The following is a 15,878-nucleotide window of genomic DNA, read 5'->3' as shown; positions in this document are numbered from 1 at the left end:
TGAACAGTTTAAACCCAAGGATAAAGGAATTCAACATACACATTTTGAAACATCTTACTGACTGTAACCATTTTACAACTTCAAAACTTTTCTAGGTCAATTACTCATTCGGGAACATAAACCTGACCAAGAACTCTACTTTTAGGCTATGCACCACAGTGGATTCTTCTTCTTTTTTTTTAAAGATTAAAAACATTAATTTGTTCACTTTCGAAATCAAAGTCTTTAAACCCATTAAAATGGCATAATGGTCACAACAGACACATCTCACAAAATGAATCTGTGCTCTGACATGCCAGAGTTTATGACATCTGCAGCATTAGCTGCACTTGTCAACTCGCTGCTTCTGTCTCTTTAAAAACTTCTCTCTTCGAGGACTCCCTGACGCATTGCAGGTGGCTGAAAACCAATCAAATAACAATTCCTAGGTCAGCTGACAACTGCCGTCATACTTCTGTACATGAACTCACCGGAGCATCCATTTAAACTGGAAAGCCACCGTTGTATGTTATCGGATTTTAAAAATGGTAATTCAAAAATAATAATTTACAGCCGACATATAGGAAATTGAGATATAGAGGTTTTATAAAACGAAAACGGTTCCGTTTCACTCAGCGGTTTCGAATTAATACATTTTGGCTACTCAGCGTAAGGAGACCATAGTAACCGCTTTGTTGTTAAGGAGTGCGACGACCGAAGCACCGAGGCGCAGTAATCTTCAAGTTTGGGCGCACAGCAGCAGAAAGTGAAATAGGTGCTTGACAATCGCACGAGTGTAAACCAAACGTTTTGGGTTTCACATATATTTTCTCTACATAAAGATTAACGTCTTCCACTCTCAAATATAATGGTAAGTAAGCATTTCAATTCTTAAAACGTTGTAACAAAATGGCTTGAGCGTCTCTTGGATAGGTGTGAATGGGCTAATGTTAGCTTAGCTTCTCGCGAGCTAACCGTCAGTTTATTGGTAAAGCGCTCGAGCTCCCGGGCTAATGTTACTTGAACACCGTGTTACACTCCGCCCCTCCTTCTTAATGCATAATAAACAGCTTTAACGTGTGATATTTCGCAGATTGACGATCTGCAGGTTTTTTTACGTGGTAAAATGCGTTATACTAACTCGCCCCTTACTGATTCCACGTTGCTAGCTCGCCTCATGTCGGCGTCAGCGGCTTGATAATCATCGAGGATACACGTACATATCACCCTTATCTACTTGAAAAAAATACGGAGAGAGCACAAACCTTCCAATGTGCACATTTTAGACCTTTTCTAAAATGTGATCTGTGTGGTCAACCTGCGTGTAGTTCTTAGTAGCGTACGCTGTAACACATTCATTTGGCCTTTAAATGTAACCACAATATCGGCAAATTAATTAATATGTGTGTGTATACACACACACAAAGTTGTTGACAAACGTAAAATATGCAACAGTGCAGTCTTGCACTTACTGATTTGCCAATTCATAAAAAGCCCTGAGTTGGGCGTTGTAGCCGTGAATGACATCATCGAAGTTGCAAAACACAACCTGTCAAGTGTTAAACACGCTCCATTCATTTTAATAAGCACTACATGAGGTATAGATTTAGACTGTCATAAAACACTTTAAAATAAATCGGTGGTCGCATATGTTGAGTGATTGCTAATACTGTTTTCTTTTTGTGTTCCCTCCCTTCCACTCATAGGCTGATCAGCTAACAGAGGAACAGATTGCAGGTATGTACAATTAGCTTTTACTTCTCCTTAAACCAGGGTCTTGATTAATTCATGATTCCTTCCCATGTGTAATTTAAAAAAAAATATTTTACTCCATTGTGTGTGTTTTTGTTTTAAGAATTCAAGGAGGCGTTCTCACTGTTTGATAAGGACGGAGATGGCACCATCACAACTAAAGAGTTGGGTACTGTTATGCGGTCTTTGGGCCAGAACCCTACAGAAGCAGAGCTGCAAGATATGATAAATGAAGTTGATGCTGATGGTGAGGAAGTCCTTCCACAAGCATAACACATTTAAGAATGTCACAGGTTTGTTGCTGAATCTGTTATCCCCCCACTTAGGCAATGGAACGATTGATTTCCCAGAATTCCTTACTATGATGGCCAGGAAAATGAAGGACACAGATAGCGAGGAGGAGATCAGAGAAGCTTTCAGAGTTTTTGACAAGGTTGAAATGGGGTTTTCTTTGTAAGCAAACTGCAGTTTTGCAGTAGTATTTTTTTTACAGAAAAATGTAGACAGTTTTCTTACCCAGTGACTAATGCTTTACAGGATGGAAATGGCTATATTAGTGCAGCAGAGCTGCGTCATGTCATGACAAATCTGGGGGAGAAGCTCACAGACGAGGAGGTGGATGAGATGATCCGAGAGGCAGATATTGATGGTGATGGTCAAGTCAACTATGAAGGTATTTTCACATGTTAAATGCCATGTTTAGTAAGTCTAGTGGTCTTTATTTTGTATATACATTAAGCTGTGCATACTGGCTGATTAAACACCCAAGTTTATGGTTTCAGAGGTTTTTATTTGTTGTTTTCAGGTTAAAAGGAAACATAAAGGCATATTTTGGGGACACATGCATTTTGTACCATACAGAATTTATACATTAAAGCAGTTTGTAAAGAAATGCATGGTAACCTCATTATTATATATTTTTTATTTTACAGAGTTTGTTCAGATGATGACCGCAAAGTAAAACTGGAAACCAAAAGGAGCACAACAGACCAAACAGTGGGCAGCACTCTCACTGTCAACCTTCAACAAGCATTCACAGCCAATCTCTTAACCTGCATTTAGATTCACTCTCCTCCACTTTCCTTAGTTTGCTTAACCCTCAACTCTGCTTGTTTTTTAAACATCATTGACTGCATCCCCTCATTTTATTGACCTACATTAACTGGTTTTCTTTGAAAGAAAATATTTACATGCACAACAAATTTAAATCTTGCATATATATTGGTGATAACAGCAGTGTAACACATGTATCCAAATTTTAAAGATAGTGTGGCATACTATATGACAAGAGCAATGCATGCTTTATTTATGTTTGGCATGTTTCTGTGTTTTGTTTTGTTTTTTCTCCCCAGCTTGCCTAATTTTTTTTCTAACTTGCTTGTTCTCCTTTAACTGCATGTTTCTCATGCAACCTGCTCAGTGGTCTTAGAACTGTATGGTGAATAACCATTAATGGATAATCAGGGCCTATATGTAACACAATGGCTCAAACTTCCATGTCATAGTGTGATTGTGTTGTAAGTGTAGATCTGTGTGTCTGAATGAGTGCTTGTAGTGGGATTTAAGTGGAGCTGGGCAGTTCAGTTTACGTTTTGGTATATAGGGCTTGTTCTTTATAGGCCGCATAAATAATACATAAGAGAAAAACATTTATTATACAAAGCTGCGTAGAATAATCCAGATATGGTTAGTTGGGGACCAATTATTTTCTTAATTGGTTTACATGTTTTGTCCCTTTTGTATTAGAGATAGTGGTGGAAAGGCTTTGATCTGACTTTCATCTTACATTTTCCTCACTAGTTTCACAATCCCAAAGCAATCACCACCTATTTGTTCTAGACTGGTGTAGAGAGGTTTAATGTTTGGTTTGAGTTCTATCTATTTGGAGTTTATACTGAAGATGTAGAATAGTTTTCACCATAAAACATTTTGATGCTGCATTTGATGTCCTACCCCATCAGTAGACCATTTCTGTCTTGAGAAAGAAAAAATTACAATTAAAGTGTCCTGATTCTTCCTGCAGGCTGTTTGATATATTTGTACACATCAAAGCACCTGCATTTTATAACCCTATAGACTAATTTCTCAGAAACAATGGCACATTCTCCTGTTCCATGGTACTACAGTTGTTGTCCACACACTGTGTTGGCTCTTGGGATGATGCACAATGCTTGTCATCCAGTTAGAATGTGTTTGCCATGAAACCTGCAAATATGCCGCTTTAACATTATTTAAAATAAATGCATAGACCAAGGTTAAACAAGCAGCGCTTAATGGCAGAATCACACATGGCATTGCTGGTAGTATTGCATCGTCTGCCTCAGTTCTTCATTTATTTTTTATGACCTTTGTTGTTTTTTTCTGATATCAGAGTTTACTGTCTGGTTCTATTTTTTTCCACTTCATTCTTTTGCCCACAAGGTTATATAGGAAAAAATGAAAGGTTATGCATTCCATTGCAGAACTTTGTTGGTTTTCTTGCTAAATAAACGTCTTGGACCTCGGTTTCTAAATTACTTCCTGCTATTTGTTCATAATGCTTTTGCCTTAACTGTAAACCTCCATGGATTTATTAGGCCTATTAAAAAAATAGTTTAAGAGTGATAGCAAAGTGTATTATATTGTGCATTATACATTGAATCATGTGTTCATTGTTACTGTATTTCATGACAATATTAGACCTCATTTACATTTAAAATTACATATTCTGTTAAAATGTTAAAATACTAATTTTTTTAAAAGTATTGCTATAAGACAAACAATTTCAGTGTTAATAAGATTTTAGTGTAATATATACATTACTAACATTTTCTCTAATTTTTATTTTTTTTTACAGCTGTTGCCATGATGATGTAACGCTGTAACCACTAAAAGGACAGTAAAAACGATGATATAAACAACAGCTAAAAAAAATACACAAGTTTTAAGATTTTTTTTTTTTATTTAAGTGCTTTTATGAAATCATAAGCTTCACATTTCTGCCTTTAAACCTCCCAAAAAAAATTGGTCCCATTCACTTCCATTGCAAGCGCTCCACTGAAACCTTTTGTGTGAGATCAATATACCGCAAATTCTGCCGATTGAGCTTAATTTGTGTCGAACCCGGAATATTCCTCTTAAGAAAATACAAGTAAAAATACACAAGGTCATACGGAGCCCCCGAAGTGACCTGTGCAAAAAAAAAAAAAAAAGTAAGATACTTTAGCGTGCGCACGAGAAACGTTTCTCGTTACAGTTTCCGGTGTGTGTATAGCTCTTTTCCGATTGTGTCATTGCCATCATTAATTTACTCAAAGATACCGAGAGCATGGATGCGCATGAATTTATAGAGATATATTTTAAACTTGGCTTTCAATACAAAAACATTACTGTCTATGACATTTGTAATACTGTCATGGCTGAGACACGCTTTGATCTTCCAAAGGACACTAATCAAGCAATAGACTTGTACGTGCATTTAACACTAGAACTACCGGAATTCTATAATACTAGAATGGCCATAGCGGTCATTCTGACCGTTCATACTAGACTGTACCAAATGTCATGTCATATTTACATTCGAAACTTCTATTGAGGTTTTAGAATGAAGCTTCTAATGTCTGTCGTCACATTTTATGACGTCATCGCCCTAAAAAATTCTCGAACAAAATCCTCAATTTGAATAATATGGATTAAATGGAGCGCCAAGCGAACGCAGATAGTCCTACATAATACGACCTTTTTTGTAATATATAATAGTGCTAGAGCTAGACTATACAAATACATTTCTCAGATTAAGGGCCAAATTGGGTTTCTGCAATTTTGAAAATTAAAATCCCAAATTTCACTTATTGGTATACATCAAATTATCAGTCCTTAAGTCAGGAACAACGTTATGAGCTTGGTTGAGACCATAAGCTAAGGGGATTTATGATTTTTTGCCATTTTTTAAACTATGTCACGTAAATGTGTCATTACCATCACATCATCGAATACATGTAAAAAATACAACTTAAATGATAAATCAGTGCTTTTAAAACATTTTGTGGTTTCACATGGAATCTATTGTATCTTGAACTTAATGGGATTGTTGATTTTTACTTGCAAGATGAATTATTGTAATTTAAGTATCTACATTTCTGATTCATCAAATCTACCCTGGCTTGGAATATAAGCTTATTTTAAGTGAATGCCATATATCAAAACTTTTTTAATACAGTGATCATTTAGACTGTCCAACATTGTCAGAAATATATAACTGAAGGATGTTTTTGTAATTTATACATAATTTATTGGCAAAAATATGTATGGTGATGGTGATGACGTTGCAGTTCTGGTAATGACAGTTTGTTGCGGTGATGACAAATCACTGATCATAACCTATAGTAATTTAAGAGCCTAAGTGAATTCAGACCAACAACAAAAAAAAAAAACACCAGTTAGTAATTGGTTTAAACATCAAAACATAGTTTAATCTGATTATGGAAGACCAAACAGGAATTGTGTTCCTTGTGAACAGGATTGAAACAGAAGGGCAGTTAAGAACAGGTAAAACGCTGAAATACATTAGTCATATTACGTATCCCAAACAACTAGAATCTAATCTGACAGTTTACTTAAACTTTTTGTTCAACAATGCAAAAAAAATGAAACACCACAAACATGTCATTGATACCAAATCTTCCACAAAACCGACAAAAACTCGTCAAACTTCCATCCTCTCATCCATCATGGACGATACTTTATTCCAGACAGAGACATCAAGCATCATATGCCTCTTGGTGACTGGTTTTGGCTCTGGCACAAGCCCCAGGAAATCTCCATGCCTGTACCACAGGATGTCTTCTTTCAGAGGCCCAAAAAAAATGGTTAACCCCAATGATACACATTGTTTTCACCTGGACAGACTCTTCATCGACATCCTGGACCACACCTGGGTAGGCCTCCCCTTCGTAACAGACCACACACCATTCTCCCACCAAAGACATGATTATTTCAGGCGTTGTATTGAGCATCCCTTGGCATGGCTCTTTCTTCTTAGTGGTTTTCTTTTTCTGTGCTTTGTTGAGGACCACAGACTCAGGGGCAAAGCAGAGGCAATCTTCAGGAGCTGAGCAGAAACAGCTTAGGATTCGCCAGTTGATGTGACCGGACTTGGTGGTAAAAATCTACAAACAAAAAGCACAACAGTCATAATTTTACACAACACAAATATAAACTAAAAGAAAACCAACACTTTGGACTGTTGTACTGCTTGTGTGGTGTGTGCTCAAGCTTACCTGGTGGATTTTCATTGTACCACATACAGTTTCAAGCTGGTCTGGTATAGATCTGTCATTTTCTTCTATCTCACTTTCTGTGATGTAGAAGAGCTTGATTTTTGACTTCTCTTCTATCAGCTTCTCAAAGAACATCCTCCCATCTGGAATGTCTGTTCCACCTGCAACAAGAACATCTGCCCTCCGTTTTAAGGCTGCGCCAACCCCATAAGCTACACCCTTTCCATGGCCTGCCTCTAGTAAATTCCATGTGACCTTTTTAAATCCTAGCTGAAATGGAACAGAGCTGAGACAGAAGAAGTTCTTCTTTGAACGATACTGCGTCGTTGGTCCATCACTTATCATGTGCAGTGTGTTCAGAGATGGGATGAGCTCTTTGAAGTGAGAGAGTATAGGGCTCAGATGTGTCCATATGGCTGAGGCATCATGTCGCATTGAAGCGGAGACTGAACAGAAGGATTGAGCACCATCAACCGTATAAGCAACCCCTGTGTGTAGGGATACTTGCTTATGAGAGTCTCCAAAATGTACAGCTTGTATTTCCAAAGAATACTTGCACTGATAATTTTCAGCAAAGTCCAAATGGAGAATTAACTCATTTTCTTGAACATTTTCCTTCAGGGCTTTTAGGGTTGAGTACTGATGTCCAATGTTAAAAGAATGTTTGCCAAACTTGTTCTTTAGTGCTGCTATGAAATTTTCCAACAAGTGTTGAATGGTTCCTTGGATTTGCTCCTTCACTGTTAAGTGAGCAGTGAATGTCACCTTATCAACACCTTTCTTTTTCTCCCTGATTTCAGTTTTGCTCCGCCATTCCATCCACTGTGTTTGCTCACCAGGTTCAAATGCAGCAGTTTGTACTTCTTTGCCCTGGCAATGGACACACTCTCTATACATGCAGGCTTTAGTTGGACTTTCACAACATAGTGAGTGCATTATGTTTTCAATTCTGTTGGTACTAATTACTTTCAGATAAAGCAACTTATCGGCCATGAGTTGGATGTTTGCATGGGTCTTGCATAAACAGGTATACCTGTGTTGAATGGAGGGTTTGACGATCCAGAAAGGATGGTTCTCACAGAATTTACTGTATGAGATTTTCACCTGGGGATATTCCTCCTTGAAACTGTGATACAGTCTGATAAGAGAGTCATTGAGGTAACGCTTCTGCTTTTTGAATTTCTGTGTAGTTATGGTGTCGTTCTTTCCTGTAGTAGCTTGCAAATTGTTGTCACGTTCCAAGAATTCTTTAATCTTCTCTTTGGTACTGTTGATCACCACATTACTATGTTTTTTTCTGGAATACTGAAGACTTTTGAAGATCATAGTAGACCTTTCTTCTGTTTCTACTGACTTTTTTGCATCCTCTTTGCTTTGGGGTTTGGACGGAATCTGCCATACCTCCTCTTTCATTCCTTGCATTTGGCACATCCCTATTCTGATTCTCTTGTATATGGACATCAGGAGATTCTGGAGGACTAATCATTGAAAGATAATTTTCTATTTCTCCCTTTTCTCTGTCCTTAGCTCTCTTCCTTTGTTGGTTAACTTTCCATCTCTTTTTTTCATATCTGTGTTTTCGCGTGCTCAATAGGGAAACAGATTTCAATTTTCCTGTTTCTCTTCTTCTGAGATATCTCTCTTTCTCACTCTACAGATTTCTCAGGATTATCTTTTATACGTTGTCTGTAAGATTTGGACCTTTGGGCAGCTGCTTTTGGAGCCATGTCACACCTAAACACAATTATAATGAATTAATTTAGTATTTTAAAAACAAATGTTTTACTTAATTTAATTAAATTTAATTACTTAATTTAAAATATTGACTTTTGATTGGTAAATGTATATATTAATTCATTTAAGATAACGTATTCAACATAAATCCTTTAAAGAACAGTATGTTTAATGTATCTGCCGTCATCACCATCACAACCTGTCATTACCAGCACAAGCTGTAATGTGCTGGTAATGACTGTGCTGGTAATGACATTTTTGTCAAAAAACTAGCTTTGCTAGCAAAGATGATGACTAAGCAAGTGTAGCTAGCTTTCTACATGTAATGTACACCATTTAACTATTAAAGTGATAAAAATAATCCAAAAATGTTTAAAAATACAGAAATACAACACATATGGTAATGACGCATAATAAGTGTACATGCCCAACACAAAGAATAAAGAGTATATTTACTTACTTTTCTGGACATCAAGGCATCAGTCTTGCAGCTTGAAATCCATGTGCTCCACTATGCTATTAGGTTACCATGGCTACCAAATAAACTTTTGATGAAAAAAACAGTTAAAAAGTGCCTTTATGCAGAGCGTGTTGGTAATGACAGCTAAACCATGGGACATGTAGAACTTAAGCAAAATAAAGTACAAAATGCATATAAATGCTTAATATGTGCATGTAGTTTATTAGTGTAGGTAACATTTAATTCATATGCATATTTTTTATTATTAATTTGTGATAAATAATGTTTGAGATATGGCACGACATGTGTGAACTTTGGTGGCGGACAACACCAAAACACAGATATTGTACCACAAAACACCAATAAAATGTGTTAAAATCATTAGTAAGAGCAGCCATAAAAAAAGTCTAGGCTTGTTTTTGTTTATACTAATTAGTGGTACTAAAATGTATTAGATTTAATTTGTTTTTAATAGAATTATGCCTTGTGGACAGAAATAGGCCAGAATTCTGAGAAATACCTGGAAATTATTACATCTATCCTTTTTCAATACATGTTGACTTTTGGACTTTACAACGCTCTGGAGTTATTGGAAATCGGAAACAATCCTATGCAGCCACCTCTGGAATCAAAATCCATGAATAAATTAATCTGTTATATTAATAATAAACACCAGGACACAAAATTTAAATTATAATGAATGTGAAAATGTATTAGTTCATCGACAACCACAGAACTTGCTATTGTAGCTGATTACAGATACAACTTTGATTATTTATATTAAATTATTTTCTTTGTAAAATAAAAACAAATCAATACAATAGCTTATAAAAACATCACCAATGTGTATTTCAATGCATAGTAAAAACATTAGACATGTATGTAACACATATAGGCCAAACCCAAAATGGCCAAAACGGTTAAAGAATATGAACATTCGCTAAAGTGTGGGAAAACTGATTTAGAAAGCAATATTTGTTTTACTGTGAGCAAAAATATCATGCTGTAAAACTATAATGAAAATACTATGCTATAAAATCATTATGAACGAATTCTCCTAAAAGGGGGCTCATTATGGTGCTGTCCAGTGTCATTAGAATCTGTGCTTAGCATGTTTCTTTTATCTGAGATCCAGATATAAAATGTATATATTCATACTTATGTAATATTTTTGTTCAAGTGAGCCCACTTTTAGGAGAATTCGTTCATAAAGATTTTACAGCATACTATTTTCATTATAGATTTACAGCATGATATTTTTGCTCACGTAAGTGTTTTTAATTGACATGAGGCAGAACCATTAGTGAACTTCCAATTTCAGCGACAACCAATCGTATCAATGTGGCGTAGGGGTGGATCTCAGTCTGACAACATACACCAATAGTCTGACAGTATACAGATAGGTGGATTATTGATTCAAGAAAAAAAAAAATAATAACGGGGCAAATACTATAGAGAGTGCAAGTAATAGGACGGGGCAAGTCAGCTCAGAGAGTTTAAACTTACTGCAGTTACTCAGCGCATACAATCTGGAAGCACCTTAGCTCACGGTTTAACGATTTCAACGTCCTCCAGAGATCTGGAGCCGGAGCTATGACAAGTGATAAAACACTATATGTGGAGAGGTAAATAGGCAAATACGAGCCTGGCGTACCATATTACGTCACTTCGTATCCACGCTCGCGACGTACTTTTGCAATTCACAGAAAGTTGCGCACTGCACGTCAAACGTTTTTTTTCTTCTTCGATTAACAGGATTGGAAACCAGACTGTAACTGTCGCGAGAGCAGAACAAAAAGGTAAAACGACCGTACTCTTGCTTTTTATAATTGTTTAGATAAGTATATGTTTTTCGAGACGCCAAGACTGTGGTCGTAAACGGCATCATATTTAATGAAGCAGTAAGTTGCTGTCTGCATTAACTTGAGTTCATTTTACCAGTAAACGAACAATCGTGGCTCCTGAAGTAAATATTTATGTAACGTGTTAAAGAAAATCTGTGTATTTGAAGGCGTGCAGCATGTGGCCAGATTGCATTGCACTCTCATGCTTTCATTTGGGAAACCCACGTGCCAAATGACTGTATCAAACTGTACAAGCTGATGAATCTGGCTCACTTGTTCGACCGGACTATTCGCTGCCACATTACCAAACATTAGTAAAACTGTCATAGAGAATAGGTTATTATATATGTTGATTGACAACCTATCCAGGGAATAGAATTCCCGAGAGAGAGAGAGGGCGGGACTGGGGGGCTAAGACAAATACAGAGAGAGTGAGACTGTGTCGGTGGAGCTCTGTTAAATAAATAAGTTCTGAGCAACAAAGTCGTTGTAAGTGAGACTTATTTGACATGGTGTCAGAAGTTGTGGAGTAATAGAAATGGCGAAATTCGCTCCACCCACGAACTTCACCTTTGATAGACCTCAAGAATGGGCCGCATGGCGACAGAGCTTCATGAGGTACAGGATAGCCACGAAGCTCGCGGAGGAGGATGGCGAGGTGCAAGTGAGTACCCTTATATATGCCATGGGACCAGAGGCAGAAAACGTATTCAGCTCGTTCACGTTTGAGAGAGACGAGCAGAAAAAAGACTTTGACGCCGTGCTAAACAAGTTCAATGACTATTTCATCCCGAAAAAGGAAATCATCCACGAGAGGGCGTGCTTTTACCAACGCATACAAAGGCCGGGGGAGAAGGCCGAGATGTTCATCCGTGCACTCTACGAATTAGCAGAGAGTTGTGACTTCGGTGCACAGAAAACAGAGAACATCCGAGATAAGCTTGTGGTTGGCATCAAAGATAAAGAGCTTTCAAGAAAGTTACAGCTGATGACAGACCTTACCTTAGACACGGCGGTGCTGATGGTGAGGCAGGCGGAGGACATCGCCCAGCAAGTGAGCCAACAGGAGGAAGGTGCGCCAAGCAGTGTTCAGGAGGTTACACGCAGACGACCTGAAAGGAAAGGAAGATGGGATGAAAAGAAACCAGCAAAAGGAAAAAATGATAGAATGACCGGTGGCGGCAGGTGCGGAAATTGTGGAAAAACGAAACATTACAACAAGGAAAAATGTCCTGCAGCAGAAACTGAGTGTCGAAAATGTAAAAAGAAAGGACACTGGGAGCGTATGTGTTACTCAAGGAGAGTTAATGAGGTAATAAGAGGAACACACACACAGGCAAGTGATGACGATTCATATTACCTGGGTACGATAAGTAAAACTGGGGCTGACGACACAGAGATTTGGTTTGTGAAATTGAACGTGCATGGCTCATGAGTAAATTTTAAAATTGATACTGGAGCTGACGTGACCGTTATGAATGAAGAGACTTTTAACTTGCTTGGAAGTAAAGTGAAGTTGAGTCAGACACATGCGAGATATGACAGCCCGGTGGGAGGATAAATTGTTTGGGACAATTTGAAACCACCACGGAGTACAAGGATAAAAGTTCAAGTTCACAATTCACGTCATGGAAGGTGACACTGTGAACAATTTGCTAAGCAGAGAACAAGCAGTAGAGATGGGCTTAGTTAAAAGAATCGAGCAAGTCAGCGCAGTATTCGGTGAACAGGGAACAATGAGAACCGAGCCTGTTAAAATAAATCTAAAAGAAAATGTAGAGCCATACGCAGTCCACACCATGAGAAGAGTGCCTTTACCATTGCTCCCCAAAGTTAAGGCCGAACTCCAACGAATGGAGGAGAACGGGGTCATTGAAAAGATAACACAACCCACAGACTGGTGCGCGCCGATGGTACCAGTAATGAAACCTAACGGGAAAGTGCGCATCTGCGTAGACTTGAAAAAACTGAACGAAAATGTAAAAAGGGAACGGTACATCCTACCCACGACTGATGAAGTTCTAGCCAAACTCGCCGGGTCCAAAATATTCTCTTCGTTGGATGCCGCAAGCGGCTTTTGGCAAATTCCCCTACATAGTGAGAGCAGTCTTCTCACTACATTCATAACGCCGTTTGCTAGATATTGTTTTAAGCGCTTACCCTTTGGCATCAGCATAGCGCCAGAAATATTTCAGCGCAAAATGAACAAACTCCTAGGAGGCTTGGAGGGAGTTGCGGTCTACATGGACGATCTAATCGTTCACGGCGAAACCCAAGAACAGCACGACGAGCATCTGAGGCGCGTTCTGGAGAGGTTAGAGCGCGCAGGACTCAAGCTCAACAAAGAAAAGTGTATATTCAGACAGAAGGAGCTTTATTTCCTGGGGCACGTCATAGACGAGAGAGGAGTCAGGCCCGACCCGGGGAAAGTACGGGCTATTTCAGAGCTGCAAGCCCCAAGAAATGTGAGTGAACTGAAACGTGTCCTGGGGATGATAAACTACATGGGACGCTATATACCAGACTTGGCAACAGTGGGGGGGGCCGCTGTTTGATTTACTAAAAGGGACGGTAGCGTGAACATGGGACCAGTCTCAAGAAAGCGCGTTTCAAAAGCTCAAAGAGACTCTAATCACTGCACCTGTTCTCGCGTACTACGATTCAGGGAAGCCCACAGCGGTGTCAGCAGACGCGAGTAGCTACGGGCTGGGAGGGTCCTACTACAGCTGCACGGAGACAGCTGGAAGCCGGTGGCATATTGTTCGAGGAGGTTAAATGAGGCAGAAACCAGGTACGCGCAAATTGAAAAAGAATGCTTGGCCGGGGTCTGGGCATGCGAGAGATTCGAGAAGTATCTCATAGGGTTGGAGAGGATAGGGCTGGACAGATTTCGCCTCATTACAGACCACAAACCCCTCGTACCATTGATCAATAAAAAAGACTTGGACACGATACCGATACGCTGTCAGAGACTTTTAATGAGGCTGATGCGATTCGCAGTGACCGCGGAATACGCACCTGGGAAGACATTATTAGTAGCTGATACACTGTCGAGAAGTCCAATAGGCGATGATGCACCGAGCAGTAGGCCTACAGTGAACGAGATAGCCTGTTACGTAGACGCCGTCATAGCCGGCTTGCCCGTGTCACAGTCAGAGTTGAGCTTGATCGAAGTAGCGACTGGAAAAGACGAACAGTTACAACTAGTAAGTAAGCTCATAAAGCAGGGATGGCCAGAGCACGTAAGAAACGTACCGGAAGGTATTAGAGACTTTTTTTCAGTGAAAGATGCGCTGTCAATAAGTGAAGGACTGATAATTCTGGGCAGACGCATTTGCATTCCAAGGGAACTGAGACAGGACATCCTTGAGCGTATCCACGAAGGCCATCTAGGGTTGACAAAATGCAGAGAACGTGCAAGTTCATCCGTATGGTGGCCTGGTATATCATCGGATATAAATAACAAAATTGACTTGTGTATGTTCTGTCGTGAAAACAGGAAAACACAAAGGAAAGAGCCACTGAAGTCAACCCCGCTACCTGACAGACCGTGGCAGCGCGTGGCTATAGACATTTGTGAGAACAAGGGCCAGATGTATCTGATTGTTTCGGATTTTTACTCACGCTTCATAGAGATTCTTCATCTGCCAAAGACAACAACTGCGCAGGTGATAAACAGACTGCAAGCTACGTTTGCGAGATTTGGAATACCGGAGCAGATCATGAGTGATAACGGTCCGCAATTTACTAGTGAGGCATGGACGTCATTTAAGGAAAAATATGACTTTGAACATGTCACATCGAGCCCGCACAACCCGCAGGCAAACGGACATGCCGAGCGCGCGGTCCAAGTAGCCAAACGCATCCTCAGACAGGATGACCCGCTCCTCGCTTTGATGTGTTACCGCGCAACACCACATTCATCTACAGGGGTAAGCCCTGCTGAATTGTTGATAGGCAGGAAAATTTGTACTACACTGCCTACGTTGAAGAAAAACCTGCAGCCAAAGTGGCCAAATAGACTGATGGTGAGAGAAAGGGACGCTTTGGCTAAAACACAACAAGCCTTCTACTTCAATCGGAGACATGGAGTGCGTGAATTACCCGAGTTGAAGCCAGGTGATCTGGTGCTGATGAAACAGGACAGGGAAAAGTCGTGGAAAGGTCCAGTGCAGATCAAAACGCGAGTGCACCGCGCTCATTCGTGGTGCAGGCACCGAAGGGGGAAGGAGAGATGAGGCGGAACCGCAGACATCTACAGAAAGTGCCCGCGGAATATCTAAATGCTGATAACAACTGCGAAACGACAGTGAAGAGCCCGCAGAAGCTTGAAAAACTGCACATCAGCCAGAGTCGCAGACACCGAGTGAGACACAAGGAGTGACTGTGACCAGGTCCGGCAGAGTAATAAAACCAACTGTCAAACTAAATTTATAGTTAAAGTAAACTGGAAATCTATGCATGTTGTATGTGTAGTGTAGGTGAGTTATGCATCTTAAATGAGTGCGTGGTTAAATGTTTGACAAAAGAGAAACTGTCGAATGTTTAAAATGTTCATTATAGTTCAAATGAATATGGTCAAGTGCTAGTTAGAAAAGGAATTATGGTTACAACAATGTGTTTCTTTAGAAAAGTTAAAGGGGGAGGTGTCATAGAGAATAGGTTATTATATATGTTGATTGACAACCTATCCAGGGAATAGAATACCCGAGAGAGAGAGAGGGCGGGACTGGGGGGCTAAAAAGACAAATACAGAGAGAGTGAGACTGTGTCGGTGGAGCTCTGTTAAATAAATAAGTTCTGAGCAACAAAGTCGTTGTAAGTGAGACTTATTTGACAAAAACCTTCAAT

At 39.4% G+C, this 15,878-nt stretch overlaps 1 protein-coding gene and 1 pseudogene across 1 annotated transcript; both read left to right on the top strand.

Annotated features, from left to right (window-relative positions):
- The first annotated feature begins 468 nt into the window (after window positions 1–468).
- LOC127625116 (calmodulin-1) lies at window positions 469–4,342 on the top strand. Its single transcript, XM_052100201.1, has 6 exons — window positions 469–850; window positions 1,686–1,716; window positions 1,835–1,978; window positions 2,058–2,164; window positions 2,269–2,404; window positions 2,664–4,342. The coding sequence occupies exons 1-6, from the start codon at window positions 848–850 to the stop codon at window positions 2,690–2,692; spliced, it is 450 nt and encodes a 149-aa protein (XP_051956161.1). The 5' UTR covers window positions 469–847; the 3' UTR covers window positions 2,693–4,342.
- A 6,593-nt stretch (window positions 4,343–10,935) lies between these two features.
- The window catches only part of LOC127625331 (pyruvate carboxylase, mitochondrial-like), a 196,459-nt pseudogene continuing 191,516 nt past the window's right edge, over window positions 10,936–15,878 (top strand).

This window comes from Xyrauchen texanus, chromosome 31 (genome assembly GCF_025860055.1).
Source record: "Xyrauchen texanus isolate HMW12.3.18 chromosome 31, RBS_HiC_50CHRs, whole genome shotgun sequence".
Classification (NCBI taxonomy): domain Eukaryota; kingdom Metazoa; phylum Chordata; class Actinopteri; order Cypriniformes; family Catostomidae; genus Xyrauchen; species Xyrauchen texanus.
Note: the sequence above shows the minus strand (reverse complement) of the source record. Positions and strands in the feature narration are given on the sequence as shown.